At 50.4% G+C, this 23890-nt stretch overlaps 1 protein-coding gene across 1 annotated transcript; it reads right to left on the bottom strand.

The window, feature by feature from the left end:
• Positions 1 to 149: 149 nt before the first annotated feature.
• Positions 150 to 19746, bottom strand: boc (BOC cell adhesion associated, oncogene regulated). Its single transcript, XM_029146930.3, has 18 exons — positions 19439 to 19746; positions 9956 to 10084; positions 9217 to 9489; positions 6304 to 6450; positions 5751 to 5894; positions 5368 to 5661; positions 4441 to 4713; positions 4094 to 4362; positions 3841 to 4006; positions 3678 to 3734; positions 3192 to 3401; positions 2681 to 2856; positions 2372 to 2594; positions 2092 to 2286; positions 1801 to 2012; positions 1627 to 1715; positions 1359 to 1504; positions 150 to 1216 (listed from the first exon to the last, which is right to left on the bottom strand). The coding sequence occupies exons 2-18, from the start codon at positions 10065 to 10067 to the stop codon at positions 1041 to 1043; spliced, it is 3162 nt and encodes a 1053-aa protein (XP_029002763.1). The 5' UTR covers positions 10068 to 10084; positions 19439 to 19746; the 3' UTR covers positions 150 to 1040.
• Positions 19747 to 23890: the final 4144 nt, after the last annotated feature.

The raw sequence follows: 23890 nt of genomic DNA, 5'->3' as shown, positions 1-23890 counted from the left end.
AAAAGAATTACAGAGCAAATCAAATGTTTTCACGGTAAAACATAGCAAAGCACAGAAAATAACATTTAATCACAGTGTGACTGCAGACTTGTGTGCAGACTGAACCCACCCCACAACTGTCCTAAGATGGAAGAGATGCTACACTCAAACACTTTCATAAGCTTTTATTTACATGCAATAGTGCTCCAGCATGTGCAACCACAGAACGGTTACATTCCAAAAGGGGCAGGTGTCGATTCAGGATCTCCTTCATTTCGATTGCAGATGTCTCTAGCAAAGACTAATACTTATGCACTGACCTGTGAGGGAGGAATAATACTGACACGGTCGTCACAGCTCCCTCACCTGGCTGTCATTTGGTAACCAGCAATGAGTAAATGCGCACGTGGCTGCGCTGTCAAGTTCAGCTTATCAATGACTGAGTTAAGGTATTTTCCAGAATCTCTCCCATTCAGTGATTTGAAAAATAAAATCAAAACAATAAATAGCTATACAATATATAATCTCTTGTACACTACTGAAACTGATTTATGTTGCATACACTCGTTAGTTTAATGACAAACAATGCGTAATACACGTGTTATTACTATACAAGATGACGCGATGAAAATGTGATAAAGCATCGGCTACGCAGCGTCAAGCACCTCATAGTTACAGCATCAGACTGGTTCTAAAGGTCCCATTGCCTGTAAAGCTGAGTACGTAAGGTCCAAACGTTTAGGGCGAAGGTCTATGAGGAATGGTTTAAGAAGTGAGGAGGGTCTAGACAGTGAAGTGCTGAACTTAAAGGAAGCCCCTGATCATCTTCTCACCAGGAATTACGTTGCAAACCTCTCAAATCCACAAACGCAGCAGGAGCTCAGCATCACAACATGGTGCTCGCTCCGCCGTAACACAGTGAGAAGCAAATGTAGGAATAGTCTTTCAATATGAAAATAACCTTATATACAGTACAGACACTATGTACAAAAGCATAAATATATAAATACTTTTGATACAAAAATAAATATTTTTTTCTAGTTTTCTCCTTTGTAACAGTCTCATGCATCTGTTGTGTTGTCTGCGCCGTAGTCCTCAGGGGAGGCCTCGTTTGGGAGGATGTCCACTTCCTGTATTGTTGTGTCTATGGATTGTGGCGTTGTGGCTGCTGTCGTTGATGCAGATGCGGTGAAGATCCCTTCGTCTTCTAGCGATAGAAGGCGGAAAGGCGCCAAATCTGCACAAAAGAAAACAAGAAGAAACAACTTTTACTCACTGCTTTAGGCTTAAAATTACCTTCATAAAACATTTCTATAAAAAAGCTGGAACAAACTATTTTTTCCGTCATTAGTGAAATTGATAGAGGCGCAGCCACATACTGTGAGTGATGTTCTCTGCTTTATCCCCACAACAAAAGCTGCCTTCACCTCCCAGTTCATGTGAACCAACACGGTGGCGGGAGGAGTCGAGGAGCTGTAGAGTGGAGTCATCGGGAGAGCAAGCGTGTTCATGATGCTCTAGACCACTGAGAGACAAAACAAGTGGAGTTATCAGCCGTGTCGCATCATTTGACTTCCTTTCGTGACCTTAAACATCAGCTTTCAGCCGGTTTTCTATGATAACTTCAAACACGGCCTGTAAACACACCTGGTGGAGTAACGATAGACCGGAACGTGTCCATTTGACGCCGTCTGTGGCAACAACGTTTCCGACTCCATGTTACAATCAACCTCATCCTGCAAGAGCCAACAGAGACTTTATTGAGCACAGAGGCCAGAGAGCAGCAGAGTTCAGCGGTGAGGCTGGACGGAGGCGTTTTACCGGCTGCATCCCAGGCAGACACTGCGTGGCATGGTGCGCTTTCCCGTTCGGCGTGTATTCTCCATTGCTGGGGTAGGCGCCGTGTGGAGCAGTCATGTGACCGTCCAACGGGCAGTGGCCGACCAGGGCGAGTCCCTGGAGGGGAACCATGGTGTACTGGCAGGACGACACCGGGGCGGCCACAGGTGGGAAGCACAGGTCGGACGTTTGCTCTGAAACGAGCACAAACGTGTGTCAGAGGCCAACGCAGGAGTTTGGGAAAAGCCCTGAGGAAATGTAGCGGGAACTCACTCTGTTTAGCCCACACCCTCCAGAGACAGAAAGGGATGAAGGCAACGATGATGATGAACACGAAGGCTATCAGGACGATGCCAACTATGAGATAGGGGAGGTCGCCGGGCCGAGGCACCAGTCCCGTGGGGAGGTCCGGCCCGTGGTCTGGGGTCTGGGACGGAGCGGGCCGCTGGTTGGGACGATTGGGACGAGCTGATGGGGGCGAGAGGGCATTACACACATGCACACAAGCGGATCGAATGCACGCGTACGCATTCATATCAAACAATGAGCTCACCTTTCGTTTCCAGGATCACCACATTCCCGAATTCACTCTCCCCCTTCTCGTTGAAACTCTGCATCTTGATGTCGTAGGCCGTCTCCGGCTGCAGGTCAGTGATCGAGTGCCAGTACCGGTCTCCCTCCACCACGTCCTTCTTATAGTCACTGTCATTATCGCTGTCTGTTGGTCGGTAGTAGATGTAGAAGCCGTAGATGGGCGTGTTGTTTACAGGCGTGTACTGCGGAGGCGGGGATAAATCGCATGACCATCACAATGAACCGTAAATAGCACGGCCCGTTTATCAGCCGCCCGCCGGACACTCACGGTCCATTTGAGGATGATGGTCGTGTCGTTGATGGCCTCGTTGTAGGTGATGTAGGGTCCGTCCACGGGGCGTTCGTGGGTCCTCCCACCCACCACGGTGTACGCCTTGGAAGGGGCACTGGGAGGACTGGAGCCAATCACGTTCACCGCCACCACACGGAACTTATAAGAGGTACCTGGAGGGGGAGGGACGAGCGTTCAGGTTCTGTCTGAGGGCTGCAGGGAACAAAGCTCTATGTTCAGCGTCGGATGGTGTTCGGTTTCTTCCGGTTTCCCTTCTCACAGCAAATATGATGTTGACTGTAATTCAGTTATGAAGTTTTGATTGATGGCAGCAGTTACTGGAATGCCTGTAATGAATGCCTGATGAATTTACAGGGTGTGGGATTGTAATTATGCAGGACATCAATTTAATTATATAGTCTTACTACATCCTACTACCCCCCCCCCCAGCATTTACAATAAGCCGTGAATAAAAACACTGCTAAACGCTCGTGTGAGGACGGCCCACCTTTCTCCAGGCCCGTGATCTCCACGGAGAGACGCGACGGGGGGATGTTCTCCACCGCCGTCACCCAGTCCTCCCCCGCCTTCTTCACCTTCTTGTACTCCACCCGGAAAGACTGGATGGGGAAGCCACGGTTGCCGCGAGGAATCCAAGTCACGTACGCCGACGTTTCCGTCGCCGTGGAGACTGTGGGCTTGTCGGGGGCCTCGGGAGCTGCGTTTGGGAGGAAGAGTGGTGTCAGACGAAGGACAACAACAGGCACAAAGTCACAGAAAATGGCCAAAGCACATTCCACACTTACTGAGAGCTCATCCTTCAGTACCAGAGCGGAAAAAAGAGGTTGAGAAGTGTTAGTCAAGAAGAGAATGGTTAGCAGCGGATGATCTGACTGTAAAACAACACCTGGTTGCGCTTATATTAGTAGAGGTGGTGGTTATCATTAGTACTGTTAAAAGGAGGAGTCCAGCGGGGACCGGGTCGGCTGCTTACGAGAGAGGCTTGGTGAAGGAACAGCAGGAGTTTTTGGTGGATCGTGCACTTTGCGACCTGAAAACAGAGGAACCACAGGTTCAGGCTGGTGACAAGACCAAAGCCAGTCATAACAGGTGAGAGCCTTTTTAGCTGATGACTGCGGGATTTATGGTTTATGCACCTTTGCCAGTTCGGAAGGTCATCATGGCTGGTTGGCCCAAACCGGCACAGTTCTTGGCAGCCATCTCCACCTCATACAGGCTGTCTGGCTGCAGCTTGGCCAGAGTCAGCTTGTGCAAAGACCCGGAGATACTACTAGAGGTCCACTCTGCCAGAGGGTCTCCCACCTGAGAAGAGACACGGGGGAAAGTGACCAACAGCAGGAGGGTATATTTGGGAAGATGCAATGAAGTCATGCTTTCTTCCTGCGCTACCTTTCTGTATTTGACCATGTACTCCAGCACACGGGCTCCTCGCTCATGCCGGGGCCTCCAGGTGAGCTCGTAGTAGTCAGCCTTCCCAGTGCGCGGCTGGCTGAGGATGATGGGAGCCTCCACAGGCAGGATCTGCGCCGGCAGCTCAGAGCAGTCCATAGGCAACATGGCCCCCGTAGCTCCCGGCTTCACGGGCGGCTGCTCTCTCAGCACCTTGTCCGGGCTGAGTGGCCGATAAATGGAGGGCAGCTTCCCTCTGGACGTAATCCCTGAAAAGACCGTCGATTAAATGTAGGGGCTGTAAAACAAAGCTCTCAGATCTTTGAGGGTAAAAGTATCCAGCGTACCGGTGGAGACCGTGATGAGGCGAGCGGAGTCCTGGGAGCTGCCCACCCCGTTCTCGGCCATGCACTGGTACAGGCCGTCGTCCTGCGGGCCCACGTTGGAGACGCGCAGCACCCGCGGGGAGATGCGGTGGCGACTGGACGGGCCGAGGGGCCGGGCGTTGTGGAGCCACATCACAGAGGGAGTGGGCTTGCCGTGCACCTGGCAGGCGATGCGCACGGTCTCGCCGTACACCACCTCCTGCTGCTGCAGCGTCACCGTGACCTGAGGAGGCTCTGCAGGAAGAAGGGGGCGATTATTGAATTTATAATTGCATAAAAGAAAGAAAACTTTTTAAATGATCACAGTTGGAACCAGGTGATATATGGTGATTCTGATTATAAATTATCTGTCAACTCGTGATTTTAGTGAGTAATAAACCTGCACACGTGTAGAGAATAACGCACAGGCGGTCTGAGCCAGCTAGTTGATGGTTGGCTGCTTGTGAATCAGAGAAAGAGAAAAGCTCATTACAGCTACAGCAGCTCTCTGGCTTTAATTGGACCCAGCTGCAGAGAGACAAGCCCGCAACTCACACTCGCACACACTTGTGTGCGCACACGCGCACAGAAAATCACTATGAAAACAGTCATCCATAACCTAGACACACTCAATCAAGTCACGCTGCAAAACAGAGAGCTCAGTCTCCACCAACGCTTTCTAACACAACACCGCCCCGCTTCCCCTGCTTCTCACACTCCAGTGCATGCATACATACAAGATCCTGTTTTCCCCGTCCGCCAAACAGGAGTCTGTGTAATTATTAAATCCATGACCCAGGTTTAAACTCTAAAAAGAACTTGTAGAGTCAAATAAACAAACTCCACTCACTATGAAAAGCCTTTACAGAAACACACATTTGTTATATTTCAAAATAAAGGTCTCCTCACCGAACACTTGTACGTCATAGAGCACGGTGGCAGAGCTGGCTGAGCCGATGCCATTGTCCGCCTGGCATATGTAAGTGCCCGAGTCGGCCTCGGCCACCGCGTCGATCAGCAGGTTGCTGAGCAGGAAGTGCGTGTTGTTATGGGAACGCAGCCTCTGCCCGTCTTTGGCCCACGTGACTTGGGGGGTCGGAATTCCACTGGCCACGCACTCCAGCACCAGCCGCTGGCCCTTGGTCACCATGATGGAGCGGGACGCCGGCGGGTAGATGATGCGAGCCGCTTCCGACATGGAGCCTGGGGAGGTGACGACGGCCAAGGCGTGATTACATTTAAGCCGAAATGAATATGTTAATAGGAGGCTTGTCCTGGAGAGAGTGACTCACGGCGTATACGCAGGCGGTCGGCAGAGATGGACGTCTTCACCTCCTGAGTGATGGGGTTGTAGGCAGCACACTTATACGGCCCCTCGTCGTCCTGGGTCGCGTTGGCTATCTGTAGGTTCCCTGATGGCATGATGAGGTAATTCCCTGCAGAATAAGAAAAAGAAAGGAGTTCAGAGTAGGATCCTACACGATAGGACGAAGACAATGAAAAACCACAAGGTGGCGTCCTACAGTCTGGCACTGAGTGCCTGTCAGTGTGGGATTCATTTCCTCCCAGATAAGCTGCAGATATCAGTACCTACAGCTCCCAGGCATCATCAGCATACCAGCCACAAATCACTGGAGCTTTTCTCTTTGCTTCCAGGCAACTTGGAAGTAAATAGTTTGAAAAATAAACAACTGGGTTCCCATGTCTCAACATTCTTCAGATAATACCCTTATCACCAGTTTTATGGAGGGTCAGATAGGAGGATTATAGCATTCCGTCCAGTAAATCACCGAGATGGGCCTGGCGGTGGGGGGGGGGCCTAAGGATCCGCAGGAAGCGCCGTACCTTTGGACGTCTCCAGCCACTCCTGTTTGACGCTGTAGCGGACCTGAGCTTTGGGTTGGCTCTCGGGCAGGTGACACTCAATGACGGCCGTGTTGCCTTCGTCGACCTCGATCTCCTGTTGGTCGTCAGGCTCGAAGTCACGCAGCTCTGGAAGGAGACAAACAGTGGAAAAACGCAGATGAGCTCGGTTTCATGACGCTAATATGCAGTATAAATCACCTCTAACTGCACGTGTACACAATCAGACCTCAGCAACCACAGCCCCACAGCTCCTCTTGTGTTCACTTGGTAATTTGTACTCCCACTGTTTGCATCAGCACGACTTGGCTAAATGTATAGAGGTTTCTTACAAGCATTAAGACCAATGTTTCTGTTTGGCTCATTTCGTGTCCCTTTGGACGAGGCCAAAGCCTAAAAGTGGTGTCTGTAACATGCAAGTACGCGTCATTAATCCTGTCAAGCACCAGAGTCAGAGTGGAGCTGGTTTAGATTCTGTGGGAAACGCAGGAGTGGGATTACTGGGGCCATGTGCTGTGACTTTGTACCGTAGACACACAGTCTGCACAGCACAGACACTCATCCAACCTCTGACCTCCTAAACCCCCACCTGAGCAGCCCAGAGGCTTGGCTGCAGGGTCAAAGGTCAGAGGTGTCCTTCCTATAGAGTTTCATGGAAAGATATCCAGTTTTGGTTCGGGGAGGAAACAACTTGGCGTTTAAGGAAACCAGGGGGGAAAAAAACCCAAAACCCTAGCGGGGACACACTATATGCAGCTTCACAGATTTAAAACAGAAGGAAAATAAAAGGAGAGAAGGGAGCAGCACAGGAGGGAAAAAGAAAGCAACAAGCGGGAAATTTGTCATGAAGGAGTCCAGCAGCGAAATGAAAGGTAAATAAAACTTCTCCAGAAACGTAATTAAATGTCTACCAGCCTTTGTTGATTTATTCTAACAAACACAGGCTCTCTCCATTCTTTCCAGAGGTGCTATAACTGGTGTGTTTTTCTTGGCCTAACCACACGCTCTGGCGAAAAAAAAGAAAGCTGTTGCGAGAATATACAGTCAGCCGATGAAGCATTGTGTACATCTGTAATGAGCGAAGCTTAGTCGAGGCCAGGGCATCAACCGATATGGACATCACAAGTGATTTACTCGAGGCTGCTGATTTAGTCTGCATGAGAGCTGGATCCGTCCCCGTGTCCTCATCTGAGGGAGCTGACCAGGGTCCAGAAACACTCCAAGACTGTGTTTCAGCTCTTATTTTAAAAAGATGGTGTGTGTGTGTGTGTGTGTGTGTGTGTGTGTGTGTGTGTGTGTGTGTGTGTGTATATATGTGTGTGTGTGAGAGAGAGAGAGAGAGAGGGTGGGCCTACAGAGAGGCCGTGTGGTGCTCCATTTGCTAAATCAATCAGTTGCTGTTTTTACAGACACTACCACCAGGACTTCTCCATATCTACCCATCCCACCTACCCCCTTCCTCCAAATTCCTCCAGTTACACCTTTTAACCCCCCACTCTACTGTTCCACATTCTTTGTAGAACAGTCCCGTATGGGTGCCTCTCAGGTGTGTGTGTGTGTGTGTGTGCGCACACACTCAGCAGGGATGGAGGATTGATGGTATTCATAAAGTGAAGCCGACCTACCGCACCAGGGCTGCTTGGCAAGGCCGGCTTAAATATTTCTGGAGACTCAGTGCATCCATCATCTTTATGTGCAGCAGTAGGAGGCCTGTGTGTACGCATGTGTATCCGAATAACATGTTTGTGCAATGTGTTGCGCGGCGTGTTCGCGTTGTGCGGATACACGTCTGCCTTTCCGTGCGGCCAAATGGGAGGGTGATTGTCTGCGCAGGAATTCCGAGCGAGGAGCCTTTCAACTAATGCCAAGAAAGCAAGGGATCCTTTCGGAGCCGGATAGCGTGGAGGGTCTGGAATCGAGCTAACCTGATCACAAAAAACATGTGCGCACAGCCTAAAGAGGGTTCAAATGGAAAAGCAGGCACGCACACACTCCCCGCGGAGCGATTCCTCAGGCGGTTCGGGGGTGGCCGCGGAGAGGCCGTTATTAAATTAGAGGCGGTTCAGAGGAGAGGCGGGGCGAGCATTCTGGCTCCACATGTGGTTATCTCAGCGATTCATCCTTTATTGGCGCTATCAATAACTGCTTAATGTCTCTGTGCATGTGCTACACACTCGCTGGCAGTAATCACAGGTTGACAAGAGAAAAGAAAAGCCCACAAGAGGTGAGGGGAACAAAAGGGGAGGAGAAGTAAAAAAGGGGGGAGAGAAAGTGCAGGGTGAGGAGTGAAAACGTGTGTGTGTGTGTGTGTGTGTGTGTGCTCGCGCACAGAGACAAGATGTGACATCACGTCTCATCTTGTGCGGGAATCTTGTCGCGACTGGCCTGAAACACCTCCAGTTTCTTCACCTGTGGCAGCCTCATACATCACATCACCACATGCAGAACAACACAGAGACCCTCTTCTTACCCAAGTCAGGCACACACCCGTGACCCCTGCCCACCCCCCATCGCACACAGCCGCTCTTATCTCCCCCTAAGCCCCCTTCACCAATTACGGGGCCATAATTTTCTGCTGCGCCCTGCTGTCGGGTCCCGCAGAGAGGAATGTGGCGGCTGTGAGCAGCGGAGGGGCCGATGGGGGGGGGGGGGGGGCTGCTCTCAACGGCCCCCGTGTCCACTCCATTCCTCCGGCTCGTGTTACACAGCTTCAGGCCGCCTCCGGGTCCCATGATGCATATCAAATGTAACCCCACACACTCAGACCAGCAAATAGCTGAGGAGAATAATTCACCTAACTCCATCGCATCAACGTGAGATTTTCGGGACCTGCAGCCGATTCCACCAACATCAAACTGTAGTTGTGTTCGTTTGTGCTTGTTGGAGGCTACTCACTGGCAGCGGTGACGTTGGCCGGCACGCTGGCCAGGGCCCCGGCGGCGGTGGCGGCCACGCAGCGGTAGCGGCCCAGCGTCACGTTGGACAGCGCGGGGACGAAGAGGCCGCTGGGCCCCAGCACCACGCCCAGGTCCCCGTTGCGCAGCTCGCGGCCGTTGAGGTGCCAGCTGATGTTGGCGGAGGCGGGCCGGGCGCTGCAGCTGAGGTTCACGCTGCCTCCCAGCTTCTGCACGACAGACATGGGCTCCTCCGTGAACGCCGGGACGTCATCTGAAGAGCAGATCACACACACAACCCCAGATGTTTAGTCGCTTTGATACATATTCCATCAAACTGCAATATTCTTGGCCGGGATCGCGTTTGTGCGTCTTAACTCCTAAATATTTGGCACTTGAAACACGCTGAAGCGCTCACGGTTAATTCTCCTCGTCACAGTTCTCGGCTTCTTTTTCGGTGCAGCGCTGGTGGTTAGTGCAGCTCATCTAAAACTACCCACTTCTTCAAATTTATTTCAAACAACCAGCTGTTGCCAGACACATAACACACGCCTCTCCCCGGCAGCCCGGATACTTTGGCTCTGGCGAGATCTGCTCCGAGGGTTCAGAAAAAACAACGGTACGAACCGAGTCGGATCAATAACGTCTATGAAATGGTGAAAACTGACCCGGTTCCACAAAATGGAGCTTTTTGGCTTTTTCTGCTGCGTGTAGCGTGTTCTTTTTCCTCGTCTACTTACCGGAGGCGGAGGCGCCGCCCTGCAGGCAGCACAGCAGCACTGCGCCCAGAGCACACAACACTGGAGCCCTTCTCTTTTTCATCCACGGTGCCCAGTCTCGCTTTCCAGACATCTTCCATACACTGGCCCCTGCAAACACACACGGGAGAACTTTAGGAGAACGTTCAAGGGTTAACTCACGCAAAGCAAGTAGTGTGACGTTATTGTGACCGAAACAAACGGACACAAGTGCACAGACTTGGATGCATCTGAGCTGTAAATCTTCAGCTGGGGGTACAGGCCGCCCTCTGTACTCCAGCCTTACTTGTACACGTACATACACAAACACAGCCCAGGTGAGTGGGTGCAGGCTGCAGTGCCCTCAGCAGCCAAACTGCAGACACAAATAACTCCTTTCTTCTCCGTCGGCCCCCATCTCGCCCAGCGACCCCGTCTCCTGCGCCCGCATTCATCAAAGGGGCGCCCTCATTCTGCGGGCCGTAACCCGATCCCCCCGCCTTCCCGCTCAGGTGTAACCGATACAGGTAGAGGGGTCTCGCGCACACACGCGCACACGCACACACGCACACGCACACACACACACACACACACACACACACACACACACACACACACACACACACACACACACACACACACACACACACACACACACACACACACACACACACAAAGAACAACTAATGAGAGACAGGACAGGAGGAGGAACAAGAGGGGAATCTATCAGAGCAGCGTGCATGTGCTCAAGATGGAGGAGAGGAGGGGTTTCAGCTCAGGGCAGCACGTAGTGCAAGCAAAGCTGAGATCAGTCTATTAACAGTTAATGGAGAGAGGAGAGCTTTTCGTGCTCCCTTGTTACTTGCTGCCAACTTCTGCAAATTCTTTCCCGTCAGGTTAAACTAACAGCTTCCCGTCAGGATGAGGAGGGTGGTCCCGCCGCGTTCTCCGACACAGAGCGCAGTCACGAGCTGGGTTTGAGCTCATCTACGTCTCCGCGCCCCCGAACGATGAGCCGAGGAGCGGCGGGACCTCTCTCCAGCACCGTCTGAACCCAAACCCAGCATTATTGCCTTCCGAACCTTAGTGCAGAATGGGACCAGACCTCAGTGGCTCCTATGCGGCGGCAGCGCACAACTTTCTCATACATATTTGTCCTGATCTTATTTTGGCGACAGAGATGATTAACGGCGCTCGCACACAGACTCCAGGGGTTGAAGCTAGTAAGAAAATGGAAACTCTTACGAGCACCTTCACTTAACGGCACCAGTGAACACGTTGGGGCGGCCTGGCACACGCCACTGACAATAAGCAAAGCAGCATGCTGATGAGAAAACAGCTGCTGCTGCGCTAATGGCCACACACACACACACACACACACACACACACACACACACACACACACACACACACACACACACACACACACACACACACACACACACACACACACACACACACACACACACACCATGACGACACAAGGAGCAGCGTTTGACTGAGGAGACTCTTTGTCGCAGTAATTAACCGCTTTCACGTGCAGCCGCGCGTGCGTCTCGCTGTTCACGTTGGAAGCGTTGCCATCTATTACATGGGTTTACTCATGGAGCGGCCGTCAGTAACTCTGTAAACAAACAGCGAGTTACGGTGGAACCCGCGGTTCCTCGATGCCCCACCACAGGGTGAAAAGTTGACCCCACGTCTACGTTCAAGTGTCTCCATCCGTCCTTCGCAGACGGAGGAGAAGCGCCTCCTCCACATCCCCAGGCCTGATAAAAACCAGAGCACACACGCAGACAGTGCCAGTAAATTAGGAACCAGAGAGACTGTTTTGTTTCAGTCCTGCCGGCGATGAATAGCACAGCATGACAAACACTGTGTGAGCAGCCTTGTGGTATTAAAACATACTTCAGTGACAGCGCAGGGAGGGAACTGTGTGAACCTTTTAAATCCAGAGCAGCAACGTGAACGCAGGAGAGGGGAAATATTTCAGCAACACAGAATTTGCCCCTTCAGAGTCAAACTCACACACACACACTGGGATCAGACTGTGCCTGCGAGCATTACCAGAGAAGGTTTGCCAGTGCCTTATATGTCAGTGTGGGAGAGTCACTTGACAGACGCGCATTGTGAGCGTGCTAAGTAAAGACAGCGGGGACCCAGTCGTCCCCGGCCACTACCAGCCCCATTGTCCCCCAACCTCCGTGGATAAATTCATTTTGACAACCCTGCTAATTGGATAAAACCCGAGTGGAGCCTCCTCCCTGAGCGCTCACATTCCATCTGCTTTCTGGCATGGAGAGGACACGCAGGAGGGGAGGAGGTGATGGAGGGCCGGCACTCACTCCTTCTGAGGAGCTGAGCTGTTGAATATTTATCACCTCCCCAAACTCCCCCCTTGGCCTCCCCCATCCTCCCCCATTTTTACATGTTTTTACACCCCCTCCCCTCCACAACCTCAAGATTCTCCAAACACCACAAAGCCCCCCCTTTAGATAAACACATGCGGTGTCAAGTGTGAGGAGTGGCGGGGGTTCAACTGCCCCACTCGGGCCTGCGGCCCACAATGCCATGCTGCATAGCTGCCATGCGGGAGGCCAGTTGCCCTTGGCGACGCTAACAGGCAGAACGCACCTTAATAGAGTGGAGAGTCATTGTAAAGCAGTGAGCCGGTGCACGGACAAAGACCTCGCAGACCCCTGGAGAAAGGGGAGACGCTACTCTGAAGGGCCCGGGGAAGAGCTGATGGGCCCTGCTCAATGACCAAAGAGAAGGGGGGGGGGCTCAATAACCGAGAGGTTTGAGAGCAGTGTGTGGAGGGAAGGGTTTGGGAAGGCTGGAAAGGGAGGGGGGGGGTTCATGGATTGATGCGGGATGGGTGAAGGGGGTTTATGGCAGTAGTGGGGGGGGGGGCGCTGGAGAGGTTGACTGAGAAAGCAGAACAGCAACTCAAATTAATGGAGAGGCCGTTAACTGGCAGGCGAGCAGGAGGAGAGAGCAGCGTCTCCACAAAGAGAGGGAGTGTTCGGGGGAGCGTGTGTGAGAGCGACGCGGCCGCGTCCCAACATATTTTCCCCTCACTCCGTCGATCTGTTTGCCGGCCCTCGCAGCCCGACCCGGGTTCGCGAAGGGCCTCCGGGGATCGCTCAACGGGTCGGCAGCGCCGCCGGCTCAGCATCGGCGTGCGGGGGGAGAGCGGAAACAGAGTAAATGTGGGGAGGGTAACGTCCGTAACTGATACGGAGAAATCTGATCAGACGGCAGGAGGCGACGCCTTTAGACACTGCTCGTTTTGTCCAATCAACTGTCTAAGACTTAGATAATCCACCAATTATGTGAGACCCATTAAGAAATTATGACTATGTATTCATTAAAATACTTGAATTCAAATGCATATGATTCATTCATTAAATTTATAGTGATAAAGAAAGTATTTAGGAAAGTATATATAGTATAGAAAAAAAATTTTGCTTGATAAACTATTCAAAAACACAAAGCTGGTTTAAATGAACACATTTGATGTCGAGTCTCAACAGCTCGTGCAACAATGTGAAAACCTGTGGTACGATGAGGAATATTTGTCCTGTGGCTCCTGGAACGTCATCTAAACAAAGCAGAACGTCTGTTCTTCCACTTCTGTATTTGACACAACCGAACCCTTGGCAGAACAAATCCTGAATCCATTCCCATCCATCGCCGGCCCCCCACACAGATCGAGAGTAAAACCGTCTGGAGTTTCAACTTGGCATCAAAACTCAACTCCAACAGGTGGACGGGGGAAATTTCATTGAAATCCTTCACTAAGACATCAGTCGTTCTCATGCCATAAAATCACACATCAAAGCATCTCAGCGTCCCTGAGGCTGAGAATTTACTCCTTTTTTGCTTAATATTTGTGCACACACACACACACACACACACACACACACACACACACACACACACACACACACACACACACACACACACACACACACACACACACACACACACACACACACACACTCTTCACAAAGTATTAACAAGCTATATGCCCAGCCAGCCCCTCCTCTGCCCCTCTGCCCAAAGCGACACTAATGAGCTACAGAGCGTCTTGAGGATTAACGCGATCTGGACGGGCCCTGTGATGTAGAGGAGGGGGTCTCTAATCAATTAGGTGCTGCAGAATTTGCATAATTTAGATAACGAAGCTGAATTAACCCAGGAAAGCTAATTATGGTTGTATGGGGAACACACCCACCCGCATTCCTCTGGCTAGGATGAGACGACAGTGTGCCCACCAGGGCCATGGGAACAAGCCTGGATCAGTACAGCTGCCAGGGTGAGCAAGATCATCTGAGCAAACTAATGATGAGGCACCACTGGACGGGTGGACGGAATAAATCAATGCATATATAGATAATAATGCGTGTAAATATGGCTTCATTGAGAAGATGAGTTGTCAATCTATATAGATAATTAGGAAAAGGGATGAATTGGAAACAAATTAAAAAATTAAAAATTAAAATTAAATCAGGTTTCATCACACAAACGCAAAAGCACGCACTGTGTGTGTGTGTGTGTGAAAACACAATGTTCCCATCTTCTTAAAATTCTTATTAGTACTACATTCAAAACCAATTCTTGGTTTACACCTTGAGGAGCCTGGAACACACATGCACACATACACACACACACATACACACTAGTGAGAAAAATATCTAATACCCAGAAATTCATAGTGCTGCATGCAGTTAGTACTTAATTCACCCACAGCCATTTTTCCCCTGCCTGTCTTCTCTAAACACACAAACACACACAGACACACACACTTGATGACACATAAACAAGTCATCACACAAACTCCTATTACATTGTAAAAGTATACTCACAGAGGCACATAAACATGCAGACCTCAAGAACTTTTCTCAACATGCAAAAAAAGAAAGAAAAAGCTGATCCTCAGAGAGATAAACCACACACACACACAATCACACACACACACACACACACACACACACACAGCAGCTTCATCCATGCTAATATAGACTTTCATTAGTGTACACATTGCTGCCTTCTCCTTGTGAGTTCCTGCATCATTGGGAGGGAGGGAGTAGAGATGTGAGGGGGTGAAAGGGGCCCCAAGCTCCTTTGGCAGCTCATGCATCAGATGAATGGTACCAATTATAAATCAAGAGCAATTTCTCCCCATTATTCATCAGAAACCAGAAGAAGGAGAAAAAAAATAGCAGTGAGACAGAGAAGCTGCCTGGCCTCACAACTCTCAGTGGGAGATGAAGAAAAGCAGGGAGTGAAATGTTATATGAAAAACAGATACAGGGAGGCTGTGGGAGACAGAGATAAGGCAGAGACACAGAGAGAGAGACGAGCAAAAGGATAAAGGCTGTTACATGAAACAACCGGGGCAAACGTTACAGGAAAACAACGTGAGGCCGAATTCTAAAGCGGCGCCAAGTCGGTGAAGTGAACAGCGCGAGAGGGCGTGGGCCTCGAGATGGTGCAACTGCTGCTTCGAGCCTCACGAGCGAAGGCTCCGCGTCCGGAGCCGCTCGCCAGAGGAGAAACAGCTGGAGGCTCGTTTCAGAGAGAGCTGGATCCGCGAGAGGCCAGACGATGCGCCGGCCCCGTCCACCGGAGAGATGCATGTGCATCATCCTGCGACATAACACACACACACACACACACACACACACACACACACACACACACACACACACACACATCCGATAACCTCCAGGGCCCAATAAATAAGCGATCCGGTGCCCAGTGATTTATTCTGTTGAATCATATCCTCTCCTGCCAGTACGGCATTCTTCAGTGATGAGTTTCACTCTCTGGGGCAACACTTTAAATATATGATTATTGGTTAAATGATTATTTATTATTGTGTGTGGTAGAGACACAAAAAAATAAGGGGGGGGGGCTTAAAGTGAGCGGTCCCAGTTAAAATAGAATCTCAGAGCCTCTGTGTAAATGATCTATTATTGTCTCTGGGTTGCTTTTGGCTCGTAATAACTCCCCCTAATCTTTGTCCAAATATCTGCTTAACACACACTTGCCTATGTCCACACACACACACACACACACACACACACACACACACACACACACACACACACACACACACACACACACACACACACACACACACACACACACACACACACACACACACACACACACACGATTCTTACCCGAGTCTGGAGTTGATCAGCGATTGTGCGTGAGTGTGTGAGCGTGTGTGTGTAAGGGAGTACGCTCTGGTTAACTTCATTATCCAATCAAGGCATTCTTAACTTTAACTTTAAGTAGTGGAACAAATCAACTCAGCTGGCTTAGAGGCTCTGGGTGATCGCTGTCAGAGCTGTCAGGACTGAATGAAAGTGTGTTTTCTCCTAGAACCTTCCTCACGTTTGATCCTGTTTAATTAGCTCCTCCAACGTTCTGTCACTACTTTCCCCTTCACCGTTCCCCCCTTTTCCCACCTTCCATTCCTCCCTCTCTCGGTCCTGGCTGCCACGGAGGATCAGGAGGAGAGGTATGCAGCCCCCGGGGAGAGGGGGGGGGGTTTACACTGGCCACCTGCCGCTCCAGGTGTGCCTCTCTGGTTATCCAATATCTGAGTAGGAGCCCTCCTCGGGGGCACGAGGCCCAAGCCCCAACCTCCAATCTGGTGGATTAATGCACCGTATGTCAACAAGCCAATAATGTCCAGCTCTGGGAAATGAAGCGGCCTTATTTCGCGATGTGTGTGTTCCTCACTCATTTATGAAACACACACACACACACACACACACACACACACACACACACACACACACACACACACACACACACACACACACACACACACACACACACACACACACACACACACACACACACACACACACACACACACACATTCCGTCAGCTTCTCCTTTCAATAACAACCGCGCAGGTGAGGCCAGTTAAGGACCGTAATGACGAGCAACGCATTCCAGTGCAAAGAGATAATCCGGATTGGACGCAAGCGTCACTCACACACTCATGCAGCCGAACCTGCAGGCTGTTATGACTGCAGGAGTGTACCCGCTGTCATAGAGATGAAAGCCTGCCCTCAGGAAGGACTTTTTCCCCCTTTGTCTATTAACGCCAATGTTACACCCTGTACAATAACACTGTTGCTTTCCAGCACCACAGTCAGAAACGGGGAACTGACGGCTCAAAAGCACGAGATCGGCGGAGGCGTTCTTCAAACCGCCCGCCGTTCGTGATCCCTAAATCCACCTCCGAGGACGTGTGATTCCCGTCCAGGACGTAAAAGGTGAGCATTAAACAAGTCCAACCATATCCTGATAATTGGATCATTAAGTCATACGTCATGAGGCTGAGTGGATTATAAAATCAAACCAACACGGCCTTAAACAATATATTCTTCAGTAAATCCAGTAGCTTTTCACACATGAACACTGAGCTGCTACAGACACAGATGAAACCCCAGACTCTGGGCAAATAATAGGGAGCGGGCGGCTCTTGACTCGGCTACATGGGCGTCTGGCAGGTGACCAGGATCAGTCACATATGTTCAGGTTACGCTTCAGTGTAAAGGTCTTACAGGACCTTCCTTTGCCGAACTGACGCGTCTCAGCTGTGCACATTTCTCATCAAAAAGTAAACTTATATATATTTAGGGCTGCTTTTCTGTCTATCCAGATGGTAGCAACATCTGGAAACAGAGCTTGATCAGTCTAGTCCAGAGGTGCAACGAAAGAGTTAAAACCCTTTTATTAGGAATTTATTTGATGACGTGTTTTTCCATTTTTTAAAACACTTCTCAGGAGCCAAACTTATGTCTCCTGCATGTTTTTCCTCATTCGGTTATTTATTAGATTCAAGCATGAAAACAACTAATGGATATTATTTGCTACTAATAGAGAGGTGTATTGAGCAGACTATTATGAGCAGATTTAGCTGTACGACTTGGAATATGGTGCGATATGTCTTTTGAACGTCCATAATTGTGTGACCCCCCCCCCCCTATTCTCCGTAAAGCAGAGCCAAACAACCAAAGCAGTGTGAGAAACAGGCAGATAATCAGACTGGAATCAATTAGTTCAACTTTGATCCACCCGACTGCCAGAGATGATCAACAACAACAACTAACCCAACAAGGGCCTCCTTTTTACTGAGACCAATTAATTCTCCTATAAGCTGTGCGCCTAATTGGAGGAGGCCAGGCCATTCGTTTCGACTTTTAATCCAAGTGACATTGATTCAGCGGGAACAATCGGGCCCTCTTGTCTGATGCCATGTCCGTCACTCAGCGGCCGGCGTTCGTCCCCGCCGGGCCGCGGAGCCTTCGTGTAATCCGGACAACAAAACGACACCTGGGGCTGGAAACTTGAACCCCCGCGGCTGTTCCTGCGCGGCCCCGTCAGTGTAGCCCCGCTTTAATCTGTGTCCCCGCTCGGCCCCACGGTGAGTGACACTCCGGCCAACACTCATTAGCAGCCCGGGGATTAAGACAAACATTTTCTCATTAAATCGGCCCTGAATGAGGGGATGATATCAGACGGGGTGTCTCCTGACAGCGGAGGCAGGATGCCGCATTCCTGTGCGGCCGCACCGAGCAGCTGTCACTTTATTGGAGGCTTTAATTAGGTTATTCTAACAACAGGACCGTGGGTGCGGGGTTGCGGGACTACAGGCGTGCACTCAGGTGGGCTCGTTGTGTTTTGCTCCATCAGTGCCAGCCGTGCATTAATAAAACGCTAAACGGAAATCAGTGACGCCCTGCAGAGTTTAGACTAAACTTATAAAAAGGAGGCCGTTGTGGGTTTTTATTGGTGACGAACGTCATCGCATCACGACACGACGTTCGTAACACGGGGGTGAATCTGGCAGAGCTCGGCATGTCTGTTTTCGGTTACCCTATGGTAGCAGCTATAGGCTGCGGCCTGCAAAACGGCGCACGCAAAACCCCGTCCAATGAACCCCACGCAGGTCTAAAAAAACACACACACCGTGGGTCTCAACAACGAGCCACACCGATGCGGTGCCTCGCTGCGTGTGTGGATCCGACCGCGATATTTAAGCAATGGAGGCAGGAAGAAAGAAGGGAGAGTTCGTGGGATGCGGGCGCACAACAACAGGCTAAGTCCGACAGCGAAGTTCACTTCTCCAACCGGGGGATAAGTTTCCAAAGTGCGCAAAGAAAACGCGCACCCCCGTCGCAATAAAGCGCATCTGTGACACGGAAACGTTTCGAAAAGCTACATCATTAAGCAGAAAAGACACAAAGTAGCCGATCTAACAGTAGAAGTGGTCTGACAAAAGTCACCACGCTCTCTATAAACACGGCGACACGCGAGCCTTTCAATAGTCTCGCCACAATGTAAAGGCGCAAACCGGCTGCTTTTTATCTTTAACGGTTTCCAATGGCTACAAGTTGATACAACGCCGAACAACGCGACAACATTGACCGCATGAAGGGACACAACTCACCCAAACTGCTCGACTTGGTGCTCACACCTCGTTTTGGCCGAGCGCTCTGCTCTCCTCGTCTCTCCTGCGGTTTTAGTCCCAGAAAAACAAGGCTTTTTCGCTTTTCTCGTTCCTCCCCGCTTTAGTAATTTACTGCGATGCCACCGACATTTTCTTCGGCTCCTCAACTTCTCGCATTGAAAGGACGTTTTTGGATGACTGAGCTCTCAAACAATTCTCCCTTTTGCGACGCCTTTTCGGGTCCTCCCACTTCCCAAGCAGGAGGAGGGATCTGAACAATAGGGACTGGCTCCGAAAATCCCAGAGCTGCGCGACGCAAAGCCGTTTGCGCAGACTACAGATCCCTACTCGCCGCACACGGGGGACTTTCCGCGGGCTGCGCGCAAAACTGCGCCTGGACCGGCGTTCCCAGTGAACGGGCGCGTCGTAATGCGGAGTCGAGCTCCCGAAACGTGACTTCTCGGGAGGCTAGGGTGTCCCGGAGGAGAAGACGACCCCCCCCCCCCCCCCCACACACACACACACCCTCCCCCTCCTCCTGCTCCGTTCCCCCTGATTTGGTATGCGCCGGTCCCCACAGGGTTTGCATTGACCCCGGTCCATTGATGCCTGCAGGCCCTCTAGTGCAGCTGTGCAGTGTTGTGCTGTTGTGGACAGGACAGAACCAGTCAGGACTGTGCAACACACACACACACACACACACACACACACACACACACACGCACACTATCATACTACATCACACTACTGATCACAGCCTGACCCCCCCCCTGTGCTTGCTCAGGAATTCTCCACTTCAGTCAGCACACGCTGGAGCTCTGCCGTCCAGTTCATTAATAACTGACTGTTCCCACATCACAGAGGGGTCCGATGGGGGGGCGGGGGTCTGTTGGTGGGAAGCGGGCCGTGTCCCTGCTCTCTGAAACCCCAAACTCCTATACCTGAGGGCTCAGGGACACCCGCGGCTCAGGTGAGGCCCGGTCGCAGCCGGGCGGCGTGACGCCGTCCGCGTCCCGGCGTGCGTCACGCGCTGCAGGATACTCCGGCCTCGGCCTCATTAATCACGGGTGTTTTCCAGCGTTGTGTTGTGCTGCCGTTTGCCAGCACGTCGCGGGCCCTGCCAATGTTTTGATGCTGTTGCTACCGAGCGGGGCTCTGTTTGTACGCGGCTCCCTCACCCCGGCGCCACCCTACGCTACGCGGCAGTGTAAGAGGGGAGAAGAAGAAAAGAGGGGAGTCCCAACCCCGAAAAAAAGCCCCTCCGCGGCCCCCCTCCCCCCGCATCTCTCCATGCTGGGCAGGATGAATTAGCCGGGGACAAAAGGCTTTGTGGGTCGGCCATGAAAGGCCTATTAACCATACTGCATCCCCCAGAGGCCCTGCCCGCAGGACGCCGCCTCCCAGAATGCCACTCTCTCAGCAGGCCGCAATCCCAGCATGCACCTCTTCCCTGCAGCACAAACACTTGTCAGCCCCCACCACCCGCACCCTACTATACAGCCCTGCACAGTTTGTCATGTAGATGATTATGAATGCGGTTATGAAAGTAATGGAGAGTCGAGGAGAGGGTGTCAGCACCGTGTGAGCATGTGGTGTGATTTGTGCGTTTCACCAACAAAGGCTGAATTGGCTGAACAGAGGTCTGAGGTGTCAGCTGACAGGTGTGAATTCATCCAGTGTGTTGGAGGGCGCATTGTTCATCAGCGAGCGTTCGGGCCGAACACGAGGTGATCTCTCTCCTCCTCGCGGCCGCGTGATTCGTCTCCGCTCAGACCTGCTCGCTCAATTGTTTGGTTGGGCGCCATGGCAACGGCACACTGTCCCCTCGCTCTGTGTCTCCCGCTGACCTTAGCAGCTGTGTCGCTTCCTCAGCGTAACAAAACCAGAATGGATCACGCCACACACACACACACACACACACACACACACACACACACACACACACACACACACTTCGTGGGGCATAGGTGTATAAAAATGTACATTAATTTGCGATCGCCGACCACAGCGCCGGTGCAGGTGCTGCTAATTAAGCTAATTAGCTGGTACAACCTGTTGCCTCACCACATTCTAACTCACCTAGTGGCTCTGTGTTGCCACATTAAAAGCAAATCTGCCGTCAAGACACCAAGTAGCAATCAATCAGTCAGACGGGCACTGTAGTGAGTTCAGCAGGAACCTTTCTAAAAGTGATGATGTTGTACTGAGTTTTCAGATGATTTGGTAAAAAGTCTAAATGAAACAGACAAAAAGCTTTTTAATGTAAAACACTATCCTTTGCTGCTACGTGAACTCTCCATTGCTGGACTTTGTTTTGTTTGACTGCATTTTCTAAACATGACAGCAGATGATGCGCAGGCGAAGGATGCGGGCTGATGACAGGTCCCGACTTGCACATTTTTCCATCTTAGTGATTTTATCCACCTTCGCTGCCTCAGAACCGCCATCATACAGTAAGCCAAAGGTTGCAACCAAGACTCCATGAAAACCACATCGATGTAATAATATTTCAAAGGACCTGAAGCTCCACTGTGAGCGGAAATGTGCACAAATCGCCTCAGTCATGGTGTGTGTCATTCCAGTAACCCAGACATTCAAACGACAGGTGTTTCTGTAGAATCATCCTATAAGTCTGAACACATACTGTAACAGTCAGGTAATTAAGCGCTAGCAAGAACATGCAAGCATGAAATACTGTGTAGCACATGTCAGGGTCGTCCAGCGACAGATTCATCGCAGGGACTGGAATCATGTTTTTTCCTCCTCCAACCTTTGAACCTCCAGATCCTAAATTGTAAAAATACAGAAAGAACCCCTGGGAAAATGTCTTCATAGGGAGCTAAATGGTGTCGTTTCATGACCTCTAAACTGCAAACGTCAAGCACATGACTTATGTCAAACCCAGCAGGGGCAGATACAGTAGAACACACAGCAGTTTATTCTAAGGGATTCCTTGCTTCTGTTACTGTTTAATTGAGAGTTTTGTCCTACATAGTAATAACAGCTGCCATAATAATTCAACGGATATAATCAGAATATAGTCTGGACACTGCTGAGGAAGTAGTTGGTTGGATTTATTCAACCCTCATACAAATATTTACAGATTTTGACCAGTGCACTTATCGTCTTATTTCTGGTGCAGTTTATTGAAATATCTGACTTCACTCTGAAATGTAGCGTGAAACGTGAAAAGTAAAAAGAAACACTTTGGAATTAAGTGGACGAAAACGTACTACTATATTAAAAAATATTTTTTTTTAAAATGAAGTATTTCGTATGTAAGATTATTGTAAAGTAGATCAGTGGAACTGAGAATGACACTGGGGACTCATAATGTAGCACAAATCTCAAGATTGATTATTAGTCACAAGTACCTGAAGCTACAATATGTAACTTTAAAAATCATCTTGAATGAAATAAAATATGTTTGTGTGCAGAAGTGCTGTCAAACAATGTGTAAACGCAGTGTTTGAGCCACAGTTAAGAAGGTATTGTCGTACTTACGTGTGGGAAGGAAACAACAATCTGTGGGTAACTATAATAAAAGGTTAGTAGTAACTATTAGAATAAGAACGCCTCCCTGTTTTTTAGCCTGCCTCAGATTTACTGACGATGCGGGATGAACTGCGCCCTGGGCCTCTGCATGCAGACACACAATCAACATTCTTCATACAACTGCAGGAGCAGAGATTTATGGCATCTTTTTCTTTTCATACGTCTCCAACACACACACGCACACACACACACACACACACACACACACACACGCACGCAACCGAGACGCTTTGCTACATGCTCCGCGCATCGTCGCCCGGGGAGATTTTAATATCCGGAGGTTTTATTGTTCCTCTCTCTTCTTATTGATGTGCAGCTCACGGCGTGTGGGTGTGTCGCAGGGACGCGGAGGCCGACGGCCTGTTTTTGGCTCTCATTCCGCCGCACCGGTGCTGTTGAGACGCGGATCCGGGCTCAGGTGGGGGTCGGACCTCAGGGCGAGGTACTGTGTGTGTCACGGTGAGGAATGTGCTGTGTGACTGTTCTGATTAGATGTTGTTTTTCTGCTCAGAGGTAAATCACGTCCCCGCGGAGACTATGGGATGTAATTTTCTGCAACTGTTTTTCATTGCGCGGGGCTCTGGTGCCTGAGCTGCAGTGACGGAATCTGTTTGTTTAGATTCACCCGCTTGATTTTATTTACAGCGTTTGCTTGTTTGTTCCAGGACTTTTTAAAGTCGACGTCGACCCACCGTGTCAAAGTGCGTCATCGTTGCTGGTTAAAGCGTACAGTCTGTAGCTGAATCCCTTTACAGCTTCTCTCAGCCAATATTCATCATTGTGTCTGAGTGATTCCTTTGGAGCTTTTTGTTTTTCATGCCTGGCTTTTGTTTGAACCATTGTTTGGGAACAGAAGGCCTGCTTTCTTAATTAACCTTATTTTGTTTTTACTGTGAT

The sequence above is a fragment of the Betta splendens genome, chromosome 4, assembly GCF_900634795.4.
Source record: "Betta splendens chromosome 4, fBetSpl5.4, whole genome shotgun sequence".
NCBI lineage: Eukaryota > Metazoa > Chordata > Actinopteri > Anabantiformes > Osphronemidae > Betta > Betta splendens.
This window is presented reverse-complemented; position numbering and strand designations above follow the sequence as displayed.